General features: G+C 38.4%; 1 protein-coding gene across 5 annotated transcripts in view; it reads left to right on the top strand.

Annotated features, from left to right (window-relative positions):
- The window catches only part of ARL5B (ADP ribosylation factor like GTPase 5B), a 35,824-nt gene that overhangs the window by 1,975 nt on the left and 12,183 nt on the right, over positions 1–21,666 (top strand). Inside the window, exons 1-3 of one of the 5 annotated variants that reach the window (XM_038529962.1) lie at positions 3,372–3,505; positions 18,655–18,715; positions 20,283–20,430. In XM_038529962.1, the coding sequence (XP_038385890.1) occupies positions 20,287–20,430 (144 nt within the window). In that variant the 5' untranslated portion in view covers positions 3,372–3,505; positions 18,655–18,715; positions 20,283–20,286. Of the gene's footprint in view, positions 1–3,371; positions 3,506–3,736; positions 4,064–4,325; positions 4,405–17,166; positions 17,200–18,654; positions 18,716–20,282; positions 20,431–21,666 lie in introns of those variants that run through there. The other 4 variants (XM_038529960.1, XM_038529964.1, XM_038529963.1 and 1 more) reach the window with 4 other exon arrangements.

The raw sequence follows: 21,666 nt of genomic DNA, 5'->3' as shown, positions 1-21,666 counted from the left end.
AAGCAGATATGAGAGAATTGGGGGAAAAAGTATAGGAAAGCTGAAAATCTATCAAATTCAGCTCATCTTTGACTAAAGTCGAAGTGGACATAATCTTAAGTGTGTAGGAAAGTTGTTTCTAAAGAGTTAATTTCATTCCTAGTCAGAACATGCTTTCCCTGGACTCTTGATTCAAGCCATGCATGCAATTTATCTTAGCTAACAGAGTAATAAATTGAATTCAATTCCTGCTGTAGCCAATTCTAAGTATTATCTGAAGTTAGTTTATAATTAGTTCCTTCTAAGGAATAGCTATAGTTTGTTTTTAACTCCCTAGTGGTGCAATGTTGAATTTTTCCTTGAAATTTTAATTCGGGGACGCCTGGATGGCTCAGTGGTTGAGCGTCTGCCTTTGGCTCAGGGCGTGATCCTGGAGTCCTGGGATCGAGTCCCACATCAGGCTCCCTGCATGGAGCCTGCTTCTCCCTCTGCCTGTGTCTCTGCCTTTCTCTCTGTGTCTCTCATGAATAAATAAATAATTTAAAAAAAAAGAAATTTTAACTTGTTTTGCTCTAAGTACAGCACTTTTATCTTTTTCTTAAAATCTGTTGGAAAGAAAGATTACTGGCATTACATTTTAATTAAAGGCATTATTTCCAATTAACTCTTCAGAAAATAAGTCATGATCCTAACAATGGTATTATGCTCTTCTTTAATGGCTTTTTTATTTCATGAACTCAAAATATATTCATATTCAAATAGTAACATTTCATAGAACAGCATTACCTTCTTTGGATCAAAGCCTACACTGAAATTAGTTTTAAAAACTTTTAAAGGAGGACCACCTGAGTGGCTCAGTGGTTCAGTGTCTACCTTTAGCTCAGGTCATGATCCTGGAGTTCGGGGATCGAGTCCCACATCAGGCTCCCTGCAAGCAGCCTGCTTCTCCCTCTGCCTATGTCTCTGTGTCTCTCATGAATAAATGAATAAAATATTTTTTAAAATAATAAAAAGCTTTTAAAGGAATGTTTTCATAAAAAATGAATAAAGGTGTTATTTTTAAAAATATTTTATTGATTTATTCAAGAAAGACACAGAGGAGAGAGAGAGGCAGAGACATAGGCAGAGGAAGAAGCAGGCTCCACACAGGGAGCCCGATGTGGGACTCGATCCCAGGTCTCCAGGATCACGCCCTGGGCTGAAGGCAGGCGCTAAACCACTGAGCCACCCAGGGATCCCCAAGGTGTTATGTTTTAAGTGCTATATTTAAAAAGAAAACAGTATATTACTCAAAATTCCTTAATTTGATTAAATTCTTGACAAGTATTCCTACTATAATTTATATAGTACAAATGTACAATATGAACTAAAGTGTTTCTTTTCTAAAACATAATTATGTTAACATTTGTTTATATAATTCACAGCTGTTTTGTTTTTTTAATTATATCTGTTTTTTAGTTGTGACTATTTTTCTTTCCTTCCAGTTTGTAAAAATTTCAAATTCCTAAATCTGCAAATAACAGTATCTAATGTGAAAAAAATTTTTTAAAATACTACAGCAGTCCTGTTGTCAGGTAAATTGTAGAAAAGATGGTAAAAATCAGAACAGTTCTTCAACATAAAATTCTGAAACATTTTGGAGCACCTGGTGGGTACAGTTGGTAGAGCATACAACTCTGGACCCTAGGATTGTGAGTTAGAGCCCCACGTTGGGTGTAGAGATTACTTTAAAAAAAAAAAAAGTTTCAGACATTTTGAGTAGAATCAATAGAAATATAAACAGTCCTGTTCAAATATATTCATTCCACTTAAGTGAAAAATAATTCAAATTTACTTTCTTTTTTTTTTTTTTTTTTTTTTTTTTTTTTTTTTTTCAAATTTACTTTCTAAAGTATCATTAAACTAGCATAAAAATAGTTAAGAAATGTGTAATTTTTGCCTTCAAAGCTCTAAAAAAACACACACCTTTTTTTCAGAAACTATTCATTAGAAATCTGAAAGCCAGAAAAAATAGGATGTAATTTATGTATATAGCTAACAATTGAAGAACTTAAGTTACAGAATCTAAAGGTTTTATTATTATTATTATCATTATCATTATTATTGAAACTAGGACTAGAATATCCCAAGCCTCTGTTTACACAAACACATAATCATCTATATTTGAGCCAATTCATGGTCCTGAAAGATGCACTAACTTACACGGGCTCAGTACATATATTTTCCTCTATGTGGGAGGTTGTAACTTGTCTTTAAGGTCAGAACACTGGGGCACGTTATCCCATATGTCTTATAGGGTCTTTGGTAACACTGGGAGGATTTCATAAGTCATAGGCTTCACTTCTCTGTACAGGTAACCAAATAGTTTGGATTGTTAAAAGGCCATTCTAGGGGGAATCCCTGGGTGGCTCAGCAGTTTGGCGCCTGCCTTTGGCCCAGGGCGCGATCCTGGAGTCCCAGGATCGAGTCCCGCGTCGGGCTCCCTCCCGCTGCCTGTGTCTCTGCCTCTCTCTCTCTCTCTGTGTGTCTCCCAGAAGTAAATGAATAAAAATTTAAAAAAAAAAAAAAAAAAAGCCATTCTATGGGGCGCCTGGGTGGCTCAGTGGTTGAGTGCCTTTGGCTCAGGGCGAGATCCAGCTCCCCCCCCCACCCCGCCACTACCCCCCTGCAGGGACCCTGCTTCTCTGTGTCTCTCATGAATAAAATAAAAAACAAATCATACTAGCCGGGTAAAAATGTGCCACCTGACCAAAGTCCATAGTTTTTCAATTAAGTTCTCTCTTTAACTGGGAATTAGGTGTCATTCCAGGCTGTGAAGCTTTTAAATTTGTTGGAACCCAGCATGGAGAAGAAAGCGGGATGGTGTAACACCGCTGTACTGTGACAGATGGGAGCCACACTTCCGAGCATGGTGTCCGGTAGAGAGAGAGGTTGACTCGCCACGTTGTACACCTGAAACCAATGTAACGTGCCAACTATCCTCAAAGAAAAAAACTAAAAAATCAGAAAAGAAAGTGGAATGAAAACACTTCGGGAGAGGCTTAGCTTTTGGACTTAAAAGGTTAACCGAGTAATCAATTGAATTCAATTCCAGCTGCAGCCAATTCTTCCAGGTATTAAGTTCATAACAAATCCTTATAAGGGATCTTAGGTTTTTTTTTTTTTAATTCCCGAATTCGATCTTTACTCTTGAGGCTTCACTTTCTTTGCTCGAGGTACAGCACGCTTTCCCCTCTATTTTTGCTGAACTGGAGAGATTACTGGCATTTCATTTCAATTGAAGGAAGCTTTTTTTTTTTCTTCTTCGTGTATTTGGGCTCCGTGAAAATTCCAAGGCGCGGCAAAACCCGGAGGGCTCGCCGCGAACCACGTAAGCGAACCCTGGGGCCGCCGGCATTCCGAGGACCGCCTCCCACCCAGTTCTACTTCGCCCGCCCGGGGTGACGGTCACAGGGCACCAAACCGAGCTGCACAGCTGCCCCACAGCTGGGAGGACAGGGGCGCACCTGCGCAGCAACCGAATCAGGTACCGGGACAGCCGGCGCCAGCGCTCACTTGGGGAAACTCCCCAACTCCCACGCACCCGAGGCTCCCGCACAGCGGGGCCCTTTGGAGCCCGCCCACCGGAAGTGAAGTGGGAGGAAACGCCACGTCGAAAGCGTGTGCTTACGCCAGCGCGCCGACGTCAGGGCCCGTCCTTCCGGCGATGGGTGGCCGGGAATCCGGAGGGGAGGCGGAGCGGAGGCGGGGCTCGGGGCTGGTGGAAGCTCTGGTCGGTAGGTGGGTTCAGACCGAGGGGACTACGGGTCGGCGTAGGGCTCAGTGGGCTCGAAACAAAGGGCTGTCCGGCGGCGACTGGGCGCCGTGCCTTCGGACCGGTAGCTGAGCGGCCGATCGCGGCGGGTCGGCCCGCCAGTGCCCTCGCCGCGCGGTCTCCGTACTCTCCTCCACGGTTCGCTCCGGCCAGCGCCGTGCTGGGGGGCCCGGCACAGCGGCACCTGCTGCTGAGGGACCCCGCGGCCCGCCCAGGTGCTCATGATGGGGCTCATCTTCGCTAAACTGTGGAGCCTCTTCTGTAACCAAGGTGAGGAGCACGGGGCTGCGCAGCGGCTCGACTCGGGGGCGGAGGGTCCGGGCGCCTCGGGGGCCAAGCCGGAGGCAGCGCTGCCGGCGCCCGCTAACGTTCTGCGTCGCTGAGAAGTGATTTTTCTCGAGGCGGCGGGTAGAAACTCGGTATTTGCCGGGGGGGGGGGGGGGGGCGCGAGAAGGTGCTGGAGAGGCTGGATGGGTGCGAGAAACGAGGAGTGAGAACCGGAGGCATTTGGGATCCCAGGGTGCAGACTAAGAATTTCTGGGTTTGGGCGAAGCAGAGCGGAAAGCACCTGGTGATACCTGGAGGCGTTTCGAGGGCCCTCTCCATATCCAGTTAAGCATCCTGTGGCTTGCCCCGTGATAACTGCCCGCCCAGAAACCTATCAACTTTTTTTTTTTAAGTTATTAGTGCTCCCCCCCACCCCCCACCCCCAGCCCTGCTCTTGGAGCCCCTGCGCCTTGGCGCTCTCTCTGATTTCGCTCTGCGTCCTCGAACTCGGCAACGAGTGGTGTGAGATGCACGGGGTTCCGCACATCCGCATCCTAAACCCTGTATTTCTTTCTTAGGTGTTAGCGAACTGTACGCCTTTGGTGGTTCTGTCTAGGAGATTACGTGTCCGTAATTAGTCTGGAACAGGTTATGAGACATTTAGGAGTTGGAAGTCCAAAGGGCCAAAGCAAGAAGTTGTAAAACCTGTTCTGAGTCAGAGGATGAGATGGGATGTTTTCTGAAGAGGGAAAATACTCAGACCAAAAAATAAATAAATAGATAAGACGGGGGGGAGGGCTGCCAGCAGATAGTTTTAGGCATTCTTTGAACGGAATGCTTTCTTAGTGATTGTATCTACTTTTTAAATTCAGTTTCATTTTCCATTTGATACCCGGACGTAATACAAGCCCGGGTTTTACAGTGATAACCAAGTTGTTACTGCCAACGTCCTGTTTCCGTACCTAGATTTGAGAAGTCGTGAACAAAGTGAAATGGCTTTAGTTAATTTGTTCCGCAGTTAACACGAAAATAGACTTTTCCAAACTCGTGAATAATGCGAGTGTATGTATACACCTCTACAAATACGTGTATGTGTGTATATGTGCAGTTATGTGTATATATGCAATGACCACGGATGCCGCACTTCAGGTGATTTCTAAGGGTCGAAGCTTTTTTTCTTTTTTTAAGATTTTATTTATTTATTCATGAGAGACAGAGAGAGAGAAAGAGAGAGAGAGGCAGAGACACAGGCAGAGGGAGAAGCAGGCTCCACGCAGGGAGCCCAACGTGGGACTCGATCCCGGGTCTCCAGGGTCAGGCCCTGGGCTGAAGGCGGCGCTAAACCGCTCAGCCACCCGGGCTGCCCGAGTGGTCGGAGCTTACCTCCTTAAGGATATTATCTATATATTTAATACATGATTTTTTTTCCAGCAGTTTATATTTTCTAGTCCTTATTACATGAGTTCACTACTATATGTAAAAGAGCATTTTAAGACATCCTGAAAAGTATAAAGATCAACAGTTTTCATCTGCTTATATTTTCCCATAGTTTAAGAGACAAAACATTGCCAAAGTCTTTGTTTCTACCTGTGTTACCCAATCAATTCCTCTTTCTCTACCCTATTTTTATTACTGATGTCTTATTACTTGTAGTAAGCCTTCTTTAATTTCATTAATCAGACTAGAAGGGAACAGAGGATGTAAAGGGAAAATTTAAGAGATGAAAAACATTCACGGGCTGCTTAAAGTCGCATAATTGTTCAGGCCTCCTAAATCCCCACCACTCTTTAGAATTTTTCTTTTCTTTAAACTTTCCTGTTGAAAATTTAGAGCGAAAGGTTATTGTGTCATTTTTATCCTTATTTGTTCATGCAGCTAATATTTAATTAGTTGGGCCCTTGCATGGACAGTCTCCTTTAAGGCATAGGATATACAAAGGTAAAAAAAAAAAAAATACAAAGAGAAATGATAACGTAGTTCCTTGCTCACAAAGTACTCAAAAGATCAGCAAATGAGACCCATGGGGGAAAAATGTGGTGTGGTAAATTCTTTTAAGGGATACGTATAGAAGTGTGATGATCACCAAGAGCTAAGTGGTTAATTTTTCTCAAGTGGTTCCTGGAACACTTTACCGAAAAAGGTATACTTGTCCTTTCCTGTTAATGGGAGTTTACGGGTGTGCTAAGCAGAGTAAGTAGAAGGGGTGTATTATTCTAGGTTGAAGGACTAATGATATGTAAATGGAGAGGAATTGAATACTTGGGCACCTTGAGGGAAGCTGAAAATAGTTTAGTTTGGCTGTATGTTAGTTGGCCTGTGGAGGAGTTAGAGGAGTTGAGGTTGGAGAGGTAGCCCATGGAAGCGGATCACAGAGGGCCTTGTGTGTCAGCCCACTGAGATGTTAAGCTGTACAGAGCTGTGGAAGGGATGGCTCGCTATGTTATTTTTTAAGCAGGGGAATAATGTCATTGGACTGATACTTTTGTATTTTTTACTCATATCAACGAAATTAACTGACAGTCTCAGTTTCCCATTTTCACCACTGTAGTGCAACTAATCTGAAATTCTCAAATCACTCCATCTTGATTGCATATTAGGATAATAAGCCCACGGCCCTATCTCAGACCAATTAGATCAGAATGGGGCAGAGTGGCCTGGGTGTAACTGCCTAGATGATTTACATTTGCCTCCAGCATTGAGAACTAGGTATCTGATTTTAAATACTCCTTTCCCTTATCTGGTTTTCAGTATTTGCCTCCCATCTGTTTTTTCCTGTACCTTTTTTTTTTTTGTTTTTTTTTTTTTTAAGATTCTATTTATTTATTCATGAGAGATAGAGGCAGAGACACAGGTAGAGGGAGAAGCAGTCTCCCTGCAGGGAGCCCGATGTGGGACTCAGTCCGGGGTCTCCAGGATGAGGCCCTGGGCTGAAGGCGGCGCTGAACCGCTGAGCCACCCAGGGATTGCTTTCCTGTACCATTTTACAGCACAAGGCACTTTCTCATAAATTTGATACCTTTCTGGGAATACGTATGCTTATGTGTGGTTGTCTATATAAAACTATGACAAAGTACACAGTCTCGGGAATTTTGTATTGCTTAATTATAAGCTCAAAGATGTTACTTGGATGTAATGATCAATGCAGGAGATAATTTCAAATCTGATTATCTTTATAGATTTATGAACATACCTGTCCAGTACATACTTCCATATTTTTTAATAGTATGCATATCTGGAAATTTCAATCCTATCCTTTGTCTTTTGAGATATCATTGTCATAGAACGTATTAGTTTTAGGTATACTAATCATTTGTTTTAGAAGAGAAATTAGTACTTTATGCCCTTTTCCCTTCTCATCCCAACATAGTGTTTTGATTTATAATACACACTGCCTTTTCATTATTGTGACTGTAAAATTTAGTTAACGCCTGAGCCACAGTGTGCTATAATTATGTTCCCCTTCTTCCTACAACCTTTTCCCCATAGAGTAAATAATTATATCTCACCTTAGTTTTCTTTGTATATTTGACTGAGTCCTTTCATTCTAACCCAAAACTCTGTACAAAGTTTTTCTGTATCACACTTAATCAGATGAGGTACCCTTCCTCCCCAATCCCACAGTATTCCTTTCTGCTCCAAACTGAGCTTGCTTCCCTCTGCCTGCTACGCAGCTGTGCTGGACTTGTCTTTGCAGTCATTCCAGGAATTTCCTTTGCTTTTCTGTTTTATTCGAACTTATGTCTTTTTTTTTTTCTTGCTTTCCTTTTTTTTTTTTTTATGAAGTACATCCTACAGAAATTATTTGCAAAGGTGTCCAAAGCAGTAATTTTTCTTGTGATTACAAATGCCTGAAAATGTTTTGGTCTGTCTTTGCTTTTGATTTATAACTGGGCTGAATATAAAATTCTGAGTTGGAAAAACATCTTTCAGAGGAGGTTTAAAGGTATTATCATTGTCTTCTAGCTCTCCGGTGTCCCCCCCCCCCCCCCCCCCCCCCCCGTGTTTAAAACACCAGTATCATTCTTTTTCTTTTCTTTTCTTTTTTTTTTTTTTTACCAGTATCATTCTTATTCTGATTTTTTTTTCTCTTTCTAGTAGAGTTTAGAATTTTCCATTTATCCTTGTTATTTTTAAATTTCAGAGACATGTGCCTTGTTATGTATCTTTTTTGGTTCATTGTGCTAGGCCTCCTGGACCTTCTGGACCTTTTCAACATAAAGTTGGACGTTTTTCAGTTCTAAATATTTTTTAATTATGTTTCTGTTAGAATGTTTTCCTCTACTTTTTGGAAATCTTATTGGTTGTATTGTGCCTACTGGATTATGTAGTATTCTTTTCCATTATACTGTCTTTTTTTCCCTGAGTTTTACTTTCTGGGATATATCCTTTGTCTTTCGATCTTCCTATTGAATATTTTGATTCTGCTATCATTTTTAATTAATGAAAGCCTTTTATTTGTGAAATATTATATTTTTCATTGTTCTTGTGGCATTGTTCCATAACCTTCTAAGTTCCATAACCTTCTAAGTTTCTTTGAAGTTTTCTTCTAGTTTTCTGTTTTCTGTTTGTTTATTTTTATATTAGCCTTTCAGATTGGAGGCTTTACCCATGGAGCTGTTGTAGTTCCATAGAATGACTATGCCACAGTTGGTTTATTCATTTGTGTCATGACAAGTTGTAATATGTAATACTCTTATGAGTTTTTGTAGTCATGTTTTCATTTCTCCAGATGAATATCTGGAAGTGCAATTTTTAGATCCTAGGCTAGATATATGATGAGTTTAATAAGAAACTATTAGATTGTTTTGTAAAGTGTTAAACTGTTCTTATACTCTCATCAGCAGTGTTTGAGACATCTACTTTTTTAAGATTTATTTTTTTACATTACAGAGCGTGTGCATGCACACACAGAAATGGGGGGTGAGAACTTGACAGGACAGAGAGAGAGAAGCAAACCCCACTGAGTGTGGAGCCCAACACTGGGCTCTATCCCCATGATCATTGAGATCATGACCTGAGCCAAAACCAAGAGCTGACCGTTTAACCAACTGAGCCACCCAGGCATTTCTGAGACTTATGCTTTTAACATCCTTAGCAACATTTGATGTCCTCAGTCTTTTTATTTTTAGTTATTCAGTTAGATGAGTAGTGATAACTCATTTTGGTTTTAATTTGCATTTTTCTGATGGCTTTTGGGTGTTAAGCATTTTTTCACGTGCTGATGAGCCATACATATTTCTTATGCGGAATGTTCAAATCCTTTTCTTGTTAAAATTTTTTTTTGTTTACAAAATTATATATATAATTATATTTTCTGGAACTGAATCCTTTGCCAGATGTATGTTTTATGAATATTTCTCCAGTCTGTGGCTTCCTTATTCATTTTCTATTAATGCAGGTTTTGCTGAGTAGAAATTTTAAATTTGGGTGAAGTCTGATTTTTCAACTTTTTTATTTTTTATTTATTTTTTTAATGGCTCTTGCTTTTTGTGTCCTGTTCCTTTCATCTACAAGCTTTGGCTTTTATACTTAGGTCTATGAGCCATCTCAGATTATTTTGCAGTTACCAGATGAGTAAAGGGGTTGGGATTCATTACTTATAAATTTTTTTACTTGGACATTTGCTTGCTCTAGCATAATTTACTGAAGACTTTGCTTTCATAATGGACACTTTGGAGTCTTTGGTGAAAGATTGAGTCTTATCTCTGGACTTTTCTCTTGCATTGATCTATATGTCCATCCCAATACCATACACCATCTTGGTTATTGTACTACTTCACAGTAGATTTTGAAGTCCAGTGTCAGTCCTCCAACATGTTTGTTAATCTTTTCAAAGATTTTAGTTTTTTCTGTTTTCTGCTTTTTCATTTTACCAATTTCTGTTGTTTATTTCCTTCCATCTACTTTGAGTTTACTTTGTGCCCCCGCAATCTTCTTAAAATAGGGTGTGTGTCATAGTTTTTGTCTATTATTCCATTCATATGTTACATTTTAAAGCTTTAAGTATCCTTCCTAAGAATTGTGTTAACATCATTCCACAAATTTTAATTTGTTGTATGTCTTTCAGTTTGAAATGTTTTAATATTGTTATTTCTATTTTGACCTGTGGATTATTTATAAGTGTTTAGTTTTCAAATATTTATTTTCCTAGATAGCTTATTATTGGTTCGTTATTTAATTCCATTGTGTTCAGAACTATGCTCTGTAAGATTTCCTTTTTTTTTTTTGGTCAGATTTATTGAGGCTTTTTTATAGTCCATCCAAATGTTTGGTACATGTAACTTTTGTGCTTGAAAAAAATGTGTAATCTGGAATTGTAAAATACTCTGTAAACTCTGTAAGTTATGGTAGTTAGTGTTTGTTTTTTTTTTTTTTTTAAGATTTTATTTATTCATGAGAGAGAGAGAGAGAGGCAGAGACACAGGCAGAGGGAGAAGCAGGCTCCATGCAGGGAGCCCTATGTGGGAGTTGATCACCAGGGACTCCAGGATCACAACCTGGGCCTAACAAAGGCAGGCACTAAACCACTGAGCCACCCAGGCATCCCAAGTAGTTGTTAGTGTTATTCAGACATTCTGTATCCTAATGTGTATCTCTGCTAGAGGACATTCATTGTGTGATCTTCTGCTTTCTGATCTAGTGTGAAATTCTCTTTTAATTATAATGTTTAGCCGAATTTATTGATGTGGTTCAATTTATGATACAGATATTAAAGTATGATATTTTATTATTCCCTATTGTCCCATCTGCATTCGTTTTGTTTTGTTGTTTCTCTGTTCTTCCTTCCCCACTTTGCTCTGGGTTAATTGTTTTTGTTTTCTTACAATTCCATTTTATTTTATTTACTGGCTTTTTTATAGTGATCCTTTTTACATTATTTTTATAATCACTAGGGATTGCAACATACATTGTTACCTTTCCTCAATCTACTTAAGAGTCAGTAATGTAACACTTCTAAAGTGTAAGAACTTTGATACTTTGTGCCATAAGTATTGTACCTACATTAGTTACAAACTGTACAGTGATGTTACAATTTTTTGCTAACAGTCATATATTCCTAAATATTTTAAGAAAGGGCAAAATTTCTCTTATGTTTACTTATATTATTATTTTTGATGCTTTGAATTTCCATCTAGTATAATTTCCCTTCAAGCCAAAGAATTTCAGCATTTTTGTAGGGTAGCCCTTTTGGTGATGAATGGTGTTAGTTTTCTTTTATCTGAAAGTGTATTTTTTTGCCTTCATTCTTGAAGTATATTTTTGCTGAATATAGAATCTTAGGTCACTTTTTTTTTCTCCCTTTAGTGCTTTAAAGTTATTCCACTGTCTTCAGGCCTCCTATTTTTTTCCTTGTAAAAAATCAACCAACATTCATATCTTTAGTTCCCTTTACATAACCTGATTTTCTCTTGCTGCCTTCAAGATTTTCCCATTATCTTTGGTTTTCAGAAGATTGACCATGACATTCCTAGCTTTGCTTTTCTTTGTATTTATCCTGTTTGGAGTTTGCTGAGCTTCTTGAATTTGAAAATTTTGTATATATTTGCACTCACCCAGTTTACTTGTATTTCTCAAATACAACTTTTTCCCAAATTATCCAATATAATCCATTAGTAAGTTATGAAGTCAATTTAGTGAGGACCAGCATTAAAACAAAGAATGAACATTCTAAAATAGAAACTATTACAGTGTCCCTCAGTTAGTAAAGATACAGTGTTGTGAAACTTTTGTTTCAGTTGTGTGTGTCCTGAGTCATAATGCAAAATATATTTATAGTATATATAAACAACTGTGGTCATGTGCCATGACCACAATTTGAAAACCATGCATTGTCTTTGCCCCTTAACATTTGCCTTCCTGATTGTAACCTTCCCTTGGGCAACATTTGAATTCTCCAGAGAACTGTATGAGTTATATCAATTTCAATATTTCCTGCTTAATCTTTTCTAATCATTGCCTTTGTTCAGTGAGTTGGGGATGAGGGGCAATCTTTGGTCTTTTAGGCACTTCACTCTGGCCTGAGATCTTAGTGTCTTCTGCCTTCTTAGAATCTTTAATCTTTTTTTAAAAATCTGTATTTAGTCCTCTTAGCTACCAGAAAAGTATTTTTGGTCTATCCAATAAGCTATTCTTATTTATTATTGTAAGATTGTAAGATTCCGTTTTGTCATAGAAATGTCTCTCTCACACTGGGAGACCATTAGCCAAACTTCTCAGCATGTTCAACTTAAGATTGACTCCGTTGTTTCCTCATCAGTAAAATGAAGAATGCCACCACTTTCCCATGGAATGATCGTGAGGATTAACTTGCACATTGCACATAAAACACTCAGACTGAAACTCTGTAATACTCTTTTTTGCTCTTGACATTTATCTCCTTACGTGAGAGCTAGGTTCTAGATCTGTTATTCTTGAGAATATTACCATGTGATATGTCCATATCTATTGCTTTATACTAACGATGCTGTGCTGTAAGTGCTTATTTACATATGCACCTTTAAGATTTTTAAGGGTAGAGAATCCTTGCTTTTTCGTCTTAATCACAAATATTAAAGTCAGGTGTAAAATGAACTCAAGAAATGTTGAATTGTTGAATCATTAGATTTACATAGCTACTCTTAACAAAATTTAGGCATCCGGGAATATGGGAGCTGAGGTGGGAGTAGAGGGAGACTGAATAATTTGGAAGGGAAGTTAATACTTTATAGCAAAAAAGGAAAACAAATGCTGGCTCTCACCAATGTTTACTAGAATAAATAACTTCATAGAACTTTAATTTCTTTTTTTTTTTTAAAGATTTTATTTATTCATGATAGTCACACAGAGAGAGAGACAGAGAGGCAGAGACACAGACAGAGGGAGAAGCAGGCTCCATGCAGGGAGCCCGACGTGGGATTCGATCCTGGGTCTCCAGGATCGCGCCCCGGGCCAAAGGCAGGCGCCAAACCGCTGCGCCACCCAGGGATCCCTAATTTCTTATCTGTAACCTAAGGAAGAAGGCTCAGGTCAGTAGTGTCTTTTTGGAGACCTTGGTTCCTCAGAAATGCCTTTATAGGTGAGCCATTTGTAGGTTAAGAGGTGGAAGAAAGGGAATAGATCTCCAGTTCTGCAGTCTGTTTTATGATTCTATGAGCAATGTAAGGATATTTTTTTTTATTATCTTTTTTTTTTTTTTTTCCAAAAGCCATATTTCCTTGGGTGCTCCTCATTGCTATACAGGCCATCTGGCCTTCAGGTCTCAGATTGTGACAGCATATCTTCTGACTTTTTTTTTTTAATATAGATTTTTTTTTTAAAGATTTTATTTATTTATTCATAGAGACAGAGAGAGAGAGAGGCAGAGACACAGGCAGAGGGAGAAGCAGGCATCATACAGAGAGCCTGACGCGGGACTTGATCCAGGGTCTCCAGGATCATGCCCTGGGCTGCAGGCGGCGCTAAACCGCTGCGCCACCGGGGCTGCCCTCTTCTGACTTTTTAATACCTACTCTTTGTAACGATGCAGATTCATTTTCTGTATATTCGATATCCTAAATTTGCTGAATCACCATATTTGGCAAAGGACATTTTTATTTGTTTAGTTATGAAGTTGTTTGCATACTCTGTGCTCATATAAGGCTTTTATAATATATCTAGAAGGTAGCAATCCCTATTTCATCCTATCTTCTGGGCTTGCATATACTTAAGATTAAAAGTTGATCATTTTATCACATTTCAGCAATACCCAGTTTTAACATAACAAATGTTAACATACTGTTTTCTGCTTTATTAGCACTGCCAATATTTAGTGATTCTCTAATTTTTTTCTTACGTTTGTCTATTTGAATTATTTGGTGTTCTATATAATAACTACAGGGATTCCTGGGTGGCTCAGTGGTTGAGTGCTGCTTTTGGCTCAGGACGTGATCCCGGGATCCAGGATCAAGTCCCACATCGGGCTCCCTGCATGGAGCCTGCTTCTCCCTCTGCCTTGTCTCTGCCTCTCTCTCTGTGTCTGTCTCTCATGAATATATAAATAAAACTTTAAAAAAAAACTACAATTTTTCATTTGGTATCTATACTAAAACTAGAAATTGAATTTAGTAAATCATTTTCATTTGGTAAAGGGAAAAAGGTTTTCTTTGACTTTTTCTTCCACTTAATTTTTTGAAGTTCCTTTTTCCATCATTTTTCTTTTTAGCCATCTTTTATCTGTGTTTGTCTACAAGCAAGTGCTCTTACTAATTTTCTTTTGAAGCCTCATTCTGTATAGGCTTTACATCTTTATGCCTTGCTTACAAAATAGTATGAGCCAACTTTTAAGGACATCCAAGAGAACAAATACCATAGCCACGCATGCAGGGAAACTTTTGTGTAAACATTTGATCAAAATTAAACAAAAGCTCTGCAATTGGACCTTCATTTAGTTTAAATAAACATGATTTGTGTTGACTCTGGAGATGCATGGATTAGCTAAGTAATACTGGAAGTGTGCTTCTCTCAGACCTCTGTTGTGGGAAGAGCTACAACTTGGTCTCTTGGAAGAGAATTCTGGTGAAATATGATGGCAAGGTGACTGTCACACATTCGAAAAACATTTGGATGCAGGGCACCCAGCTGGCACAGTCAGTAGAGCCTAGGACTCTTGATCTCAGGGTTGTGAGATCCAACCCCACACTGGATGTAGAGATTACTTAAAAACAAAATCTTTAAACAAACAAACCAACTATTTGGACTCATTGGAACTCTCGATAGTTGTGGTAGTGTCTTAACTCAAACTTACTTGGCTATCAAAGTTTTTAAGTTGTCCATACTGCACCTCCAACCTACACATTTCTAGCCCCAAACGTAGGCAGCTTCTACTCTGTAACAACATACTGATTTTAATAATGCCACTGAAAAACAATAAAGAAGGTAAAGTTCTATAATTACATTTGCAGAATTTGTTCTAAGTAAGGAATTTTATAATTATACCCATGTTCACAGTTTTCCCTGTTTAAGGTTACATAAGAATTGACTGTGTCTCAGTCTACCAACTAAATATGTCATTTTTGTAGAGAGTAGTTGGAGGAGTTAGAAGAACATGTAGCTTACATATATACATGTTAAAGATGGGTTGAAGTTGTAAAAATATGCAGTTGTATAGTTTTCTCCTCACAACTTCAGACATTTCAGTGGGTCTGTAAGCAAAAGTGATGTTAAATGACTAATGTTCATCTGATTGGCAGCAGTGCAAAGTCTGACCTTTAGGCTAGATTCTTTCTCACCTTAACTGAGACTGAATTGTACTATAATGATATATTTTGGAAGGTTTTTTTTTTTGTTTTTTTTTGTTTTTTTTTTTTTTAACCAACTAGGTAAACATAAAGATTATTGTTGGGCAATAAGAAATGGTACAAATTTACAAGCATCCTTTTATATCTACTTTCGTTAGCTATGACGGGAAGGAAACTATTTTATCATGACTACAGGTAATCACTAACAGTTATATAGTTTAGTTGATATTTTTCTGTTTCAATACATAAACTAAGATTTGCATGTGGCCTGTTGATTACACCCAACCAAAAGGACAGCAGTACAGAACAGGCACCGTGAGTCGCGTGTTTAATACCAAGCAGTGTCCTATACCACCACATGAATTTATACCTTATTAATCTAGATACCACTTGTGGACATTTAAAGCAACACGTTAATTTCCTTTTCTGCTTACAACAAGAGTATGTGTCATTGTCCATGTTTTTCTCATTTGTCCCTTGAAGAGGTAAAAACTTGACTGACTGGCATTTGGGAACTCAAGTTTTGGGTCATCAGCACACTTCAGGGGCAGCTAGGGACTAGAGGGATTCGAAGGAGGATAGGCATTACCATTATGCTGCAGAGTACAAACAGCTTTAATTTTGTACTTGCTTTTTTAGTAAATTCCCTTTGATTTTGATTTCCCTCTTGTACAAATGATGTTAGAGATTTTTTCCCCCAAGGAAAAAATTTAAAATAAACTTTGTTACTTCATGCTTTTAAAAATCATTTAGCTCTTTTCTGTTGATGACGCTTTGATATACAGACTCAGGTTGTTGGTGATCATATCAGAAGATAGACCTCGGCTTAATGGAAGGATTGATGCTAACACCTTCATTGTAATACAGAGTTGAAATTGTGTGTTTGGTTTTAGTTGCAAGAATTCCCTATCCCTGAGAGAAAAAAGGAATCTGCAAAAGACCTTAAGTTAATCACACAGTTGAAACTGTAATGAAACACATACTGTGTCCGCCTTTAGGGTTTGTCTGTCACCCCTGGCTTAGTTTGAACTAAGCACCAGGCTTTCAAAACGATGCATTATTTATGAGTTTTGCCATCATATGCTGCTGATAGTGTTGATCATCCTCATAATACAAAATGTGAAGCAGGGAACAGGACTTTTAGAAGATGGCCCTGGGTGTTGGTTTACTTCATTTGCCTCAACGGTGAGCCACCTGGTACTACCTTCTGTTCCCCTCTCCTGGCAGAAGTATCTGCCCCCCAAGATTAGCTTACTTCCAGACTAGTGGCTTTATTTTCACTCCTGCAGGGACCCCGTGGTCTCCAGATGCTGACAGGTGGTTTCCAGCTGTCACCAAAATTTAGAATGCTTAGTCTTGCACTGATAAGAGGGTTCTCATTCTTGAACCTTAAGGGTGAAAGATTGGGCGACCCAAAGATTGCCTCTGTTAGAAGTTAGGGAGTATGAGCCAAAAGAGTCAAAAAAGAAGGATTATAGTGAGTTATATAATAAGCAAGCAAGTTTTGCCTTGTTTTGTTTTTTACAAAGCCGCTTCTGCCATAGTGAAAAAAGGCTGTTCAGAGCCTCATGTCATTTGTACAGCAATATTATAGGCATTATTTACAGTGTTCAAGTCATTATAAGGCGCAAACATGGTTTGTCACCTAACACCTTGTCTGAATTATGGCCCCCCTTTTTGACTCATGCAGTATTAACACTTTAGAATAGGAATACGAGATGATATTTGATTAGATGTATAATCACAATTTTGACGTTCACAGGTTAACAAGAGAAGCAGGGTTCCGATATGAAGTAACGTCAAATCGCTGACTAAAAACAAATTGTGTTGTGGTTCTTTTGGAGGTTCACTAGCTTTTTAAGCATTCCGTCCTGAGGAAGAGAGGTATCTTTAATATATCCTGTAAAGGTTAAAATCGAGAAGATTCTAGAGTGTTTTCTCCTCTGTTCAAAGGAGGTTTCATAGTTTGTACCACTTAACAGAATAACTCGGTGGGCTTTCAGATCTGTGAAGCAAGTGATTTATTCTGTGCATAGCACCAGAAAGAGAAGACTGAAGAAGTTTTTGTTGTATAAAGAGTAGAAACCATATCTGCTCAAAAGAATTGTAAAATCCAGGGGCCCCTGGGTGGGTCAGCTGGTTAAGCATCTGCCTTCAGCTCAGGTCATGATTTCATGGTCTTGGAATCGAGTCCCTTGTGGGGCTCCTTGCTCAGTGGGAATTCTGCTTCTCCATCTGCACTCCCCCCATTGCGCTCTTATGTGTGTGTGTGCACGCCCTTTCTCCCTCCCTCTCTCTCTCTCTCTCTCTCTCTCTCTCAAATAAAATCTTAAGAAAGAGACTTGTGAAATCCAGATTGAAAAAGTATTGTGGACTAAGTAATTGCTTATGTATCTATAAATTAGTGGAAGGGATGAGAGACAGTATGTGTGTCTTGTTGGTGACAGGGAAACCTTTTCAATTTTATGTTTTTAATTGGATTTCTTCATGAAAGGAAATAAAGAATCTTGGTTATATGTATGTGGGAGTACTTCCAGGTGTAAAAACAACTTGATAAAAAGCTAATTTGATTAGAAGAGATGACAAACAGATGTGTAAAACAATTTTTTTTTATAATTTTTTTTTTATTTATTTATGATAGTCACACAGAGAGAGAGAGAGAGAGAGGCAGAGACACAGGCAGAGGGAGAAGCAGGCTCCATGCACCGGGAGCCTGATGTGGGACTCGATCCCCGATCTCCAGGATCGCGCCCTGGGCCAAAGGCAGGCGCTAAACCACTGCGCCACCCAGGGATCCCCTGGGTAAAACAATTTTTAAAAAGATTTTACTTATTTATTTGGAGGGGATAGCTGCAGAGGAGCAGAGGGAAAGGGAAAAGCAGACTCTGCTCTGAGCGTGGAGCCCAGTGCAGGACTGGATCTCACTACCCTGAGATCAGGACCTGAAGCCCAAATCAAGAGGCAGAGAGGCTTAACTGACTCAACTACCCAGTGCCCCAAAACAGTTTTTTTAAACTTGCATTTTAGGTCATAATGCCTTGTCAGGATCAGAATTGGTGCTTTTCGTATTATAAGTGAGCCAGTTCTATTGTACTTCCCTCCTACCCAAAGTTCACATTCTTGTGTAAGACAGCCAGGTGAAGAACATCATACCAGAATGCCTCATTTAATACAGGTGGTCTTGACACCATGAAGTTCTTTTTACTCTGTTTTAACATTCCAGTAATAAGTATCCAGTGAATGGTTCTCATTAGAAAGCTAACTAATAATCAGTGTTGAAAGCATGTAATTGCAGTACGCAGTAGTGATAAATGTTTATGGTTTGTTTTCTTTTTGTAGAACACAAAGTAATTATAGTGGGACTGGATAATGCAGGGAAAACTACCATTCTTTACCAATTGTAAGTATATTTGTTTTCTTAAACAGTTTTCATCATTTTAGTTATTGGAATGAGTTTTGTGTAATTATTAAGGTACCATAATGGAAAAGCTTCAGCATATGGTTTTGTATTTTATCAAACACAAAATTTGTTTAACAAGCGAATAAAACTGCTGTATGTTTGCTAAAGCCTTCGCAAACACTCATCTTTTTCTGGCCTTGAAAGAATTAATAGTAAGCTAAAATAAATAAACCACATATAATGGTGCTGGAGTGAGGTGATAAAGTGCATTTCACTTCATTCTTCCCGCTCTGTGCTTCGTTCACGTCAATAGATGGATATCTCTAGGAAGCCTGTTGCTACTCATGACCAATAGCTCTGAATTGTTGAACAAAAGCCAGACTTGTCAAATCAAAAGAAATGAAGATCACCCCTGAAAGTACTGCTTTTTTAGCTTCCAGCAGGGAAAGGTTTGAGACTTCCAGAGAACTACATTAATACTTGAGGAAATTTTAACAGCCCATCAATCCACTTGTCAAAGTAGCTCCCATTATCCTTTCAGTGTTTATGAAACGATCCACATTATGCAGAGGAAATGGATCTGTGTCCCAAGCATTTTAACAAGTAGTTATTAGATACAGTGCACAGTTGTATGGCTCTTATCTCTTTCCACCTCATCCTAAGTGTATCAGCTGACAGCTCTCCAGAAATACTTTACTTATGCAATGTCTAATGTATTTTTCAGCTACTTTGCTAAACTCTTAACTGTGGCTTGTTGTTTTAGAGGCGAATAACTACTTGTTTTACTTTAAAACATTCATTCATTGGCTGTTATGTATTTTCCTAAGACTTCACCTTTAAACATCAGATGTAAACATTTCAGAAACCTGTCAGTTGTTGAAATAATTTTCCACAGTTTCAAAAATATACATAAAACCCAAGAGACAGTGCAATTGTAGGCTTCTTCCAACACAGTACCGGCTTATTATAGGCAAATATGTATTTATTGAATGAATTAATTCATGTATTTTAACCAATAATTATGATTATGTAGTTATGAGCATTGGTGTTCTAAATACATTTATAGTTATTTTCATTTGCCTATAGCCCTATCTTTTTAAGGGTGTAGTTTAGGTTGATAGGCCTGAGTCTCAATTTTCTCACGTAGTCAGTCTTAAAAATTATACATAGTCTTCTCTTCAGTGGTTTCTACTTGCACATATTGATGTCACAGTCACCTGGAAACTTGCTCTTTCAAGAGGGAGCACTGGTTCTGCTCTGATAACAGGGCATGTTGGGATTGGAATTTTGGCCACAGAAATACAAACTCACACCACGGTGTTCCCTTCTCTCCAGATCAAGCTTTCAGTTTATTCCACTGAAAGAAAAACACAAAGTCTTCCTTCAGGAGTTGTCCTTTATCTAGGTATTTGTTTGTACAAGTGTTCTATAAGATTCTACTTTTGATGCTAATGATTACCATCATTGATGCAAATAAGGAAGGGTGATTGATACTAAAAATATAGGGATGAAATTTCCTTCAGATTCTCAAGATTTACAAAAGATTTTTTATGGTGTCTTTTGACAGCTTAATGAATGAAGTAGTTCATACATCTCCAACCATAGGAAGCAATGTTGAAGAAATAGTTGTGAAGAACACTCATTTTCTGATGTGGGATATTGGTGGTCAAGAATCACTGCGGTCATCCTGGAACACGTATTACTCAAACACTGAGGTATACTAAGCTGTCTTCTGAATTTTAATAAAAAGAACCAAAGAATAAACCCAGAAAATAGATAGGCTGTACATAAAGATGTATTGACAGTTGCTTTTCAATAAGATCATTTTCTGTAAGGAATTTGAGGTTTTTAAATAGAAGAGAAAAGGCAAGTAGAAAGAGTGATGCCCAGTATTTGCTGTATGCTTATTATATATAGGGCAGATTCTCAGTTCATCATCACGGTAATCCTGTAACATGTCTACTGTTGGAGAAAGCAGAGAGTGGAATCAGTTAGATTACCTGTTCCAAGATCTCACAACTTTATGAGGCTCTGGTTAGGGGAGAAATAAAATATTTTAAGCCTAATTTAATACAAGATTTCCAAAATTCAAATTTTTGGTGAGATCGTATTTGTTTTTTAAAAATGGATTTACAGCCCCCACCCTCAGCCAAATTCTCTGTCAGTTATTTCATTATTTTACTACTTTAGAGCCATCCTGGGAAACAGTCTAGATGAGTTTCTGTTTTTGTTTTTATATCTTGTTAGAGGCAGATTTTTTTTTAAACCAGTGCAGTACTATTAAGGGATTTATCTTTGAGTATACTAATATACAATTGCATACATAATTTCTCTTTACAAACAGGTACATCTAACCTATTATTTTTTCTAAAATGAAGCCTATTAAAAATTGGGTGTTTTTTTAAGGGAGTGTGGGGAGATGCAAGGAAGTTTTGGTGAATAGGTTTGTTTTTTTAGTATAAATCCTTGGGATTTATGTTGCAATCACATGAGTATCTACATAGATATATGCAGTTCAGTTTATGACTGTCAAAACCAAATGGCGTATCATAGATCTTTAGCAGTTGTGGTAGCACTTAATTATTTTTTTTATTTGCAGGGAAAGATAAGTTGGTAAGCAAATATGATTATAGATAGGTTAGCTTCATATGTACTTCTATCATAAAAAAACATTCTGAAACTAAAACATGTTAGAAAGTCTTTTAGCATGACTACAGTTGCTCCTTGAACAACGCAAGGGTTAGGGACAGTGACCCCCCCTCCCTTCACAGTCCAAAGTCCACATATAACTTGACTTCCTCAAAAACTTGACTGATGGCCTCCTGTTGACCAGAAGCCCTACTGATGACATAAAATGTGGATTAATATATATTTCATATGTTGTATGGGTTATATACTGTAGTCTGACAATAAAGTAAGCTAGAGAAAAGAATGTTACTAAGAAAATCATA

Source organism: Canis lupus, chromosome 2, assembly GCF_011100685.1.
Source record: "Canis lupus familiaris isolate Mischka breed German Shepherd chromosome 2, alternate assembly UU_Cfam_GSD_1.0, whole genome shotgun sequence".
Classification (NCBI taxonomy): Eukaryota; Metazoa; Chordata; class Mammalia; order Carnivora; family Canidae; genus Canis; species Canis lupus.
This window is presented reverse-complemented; position numbering and strand designations above follow the sequence as displayed.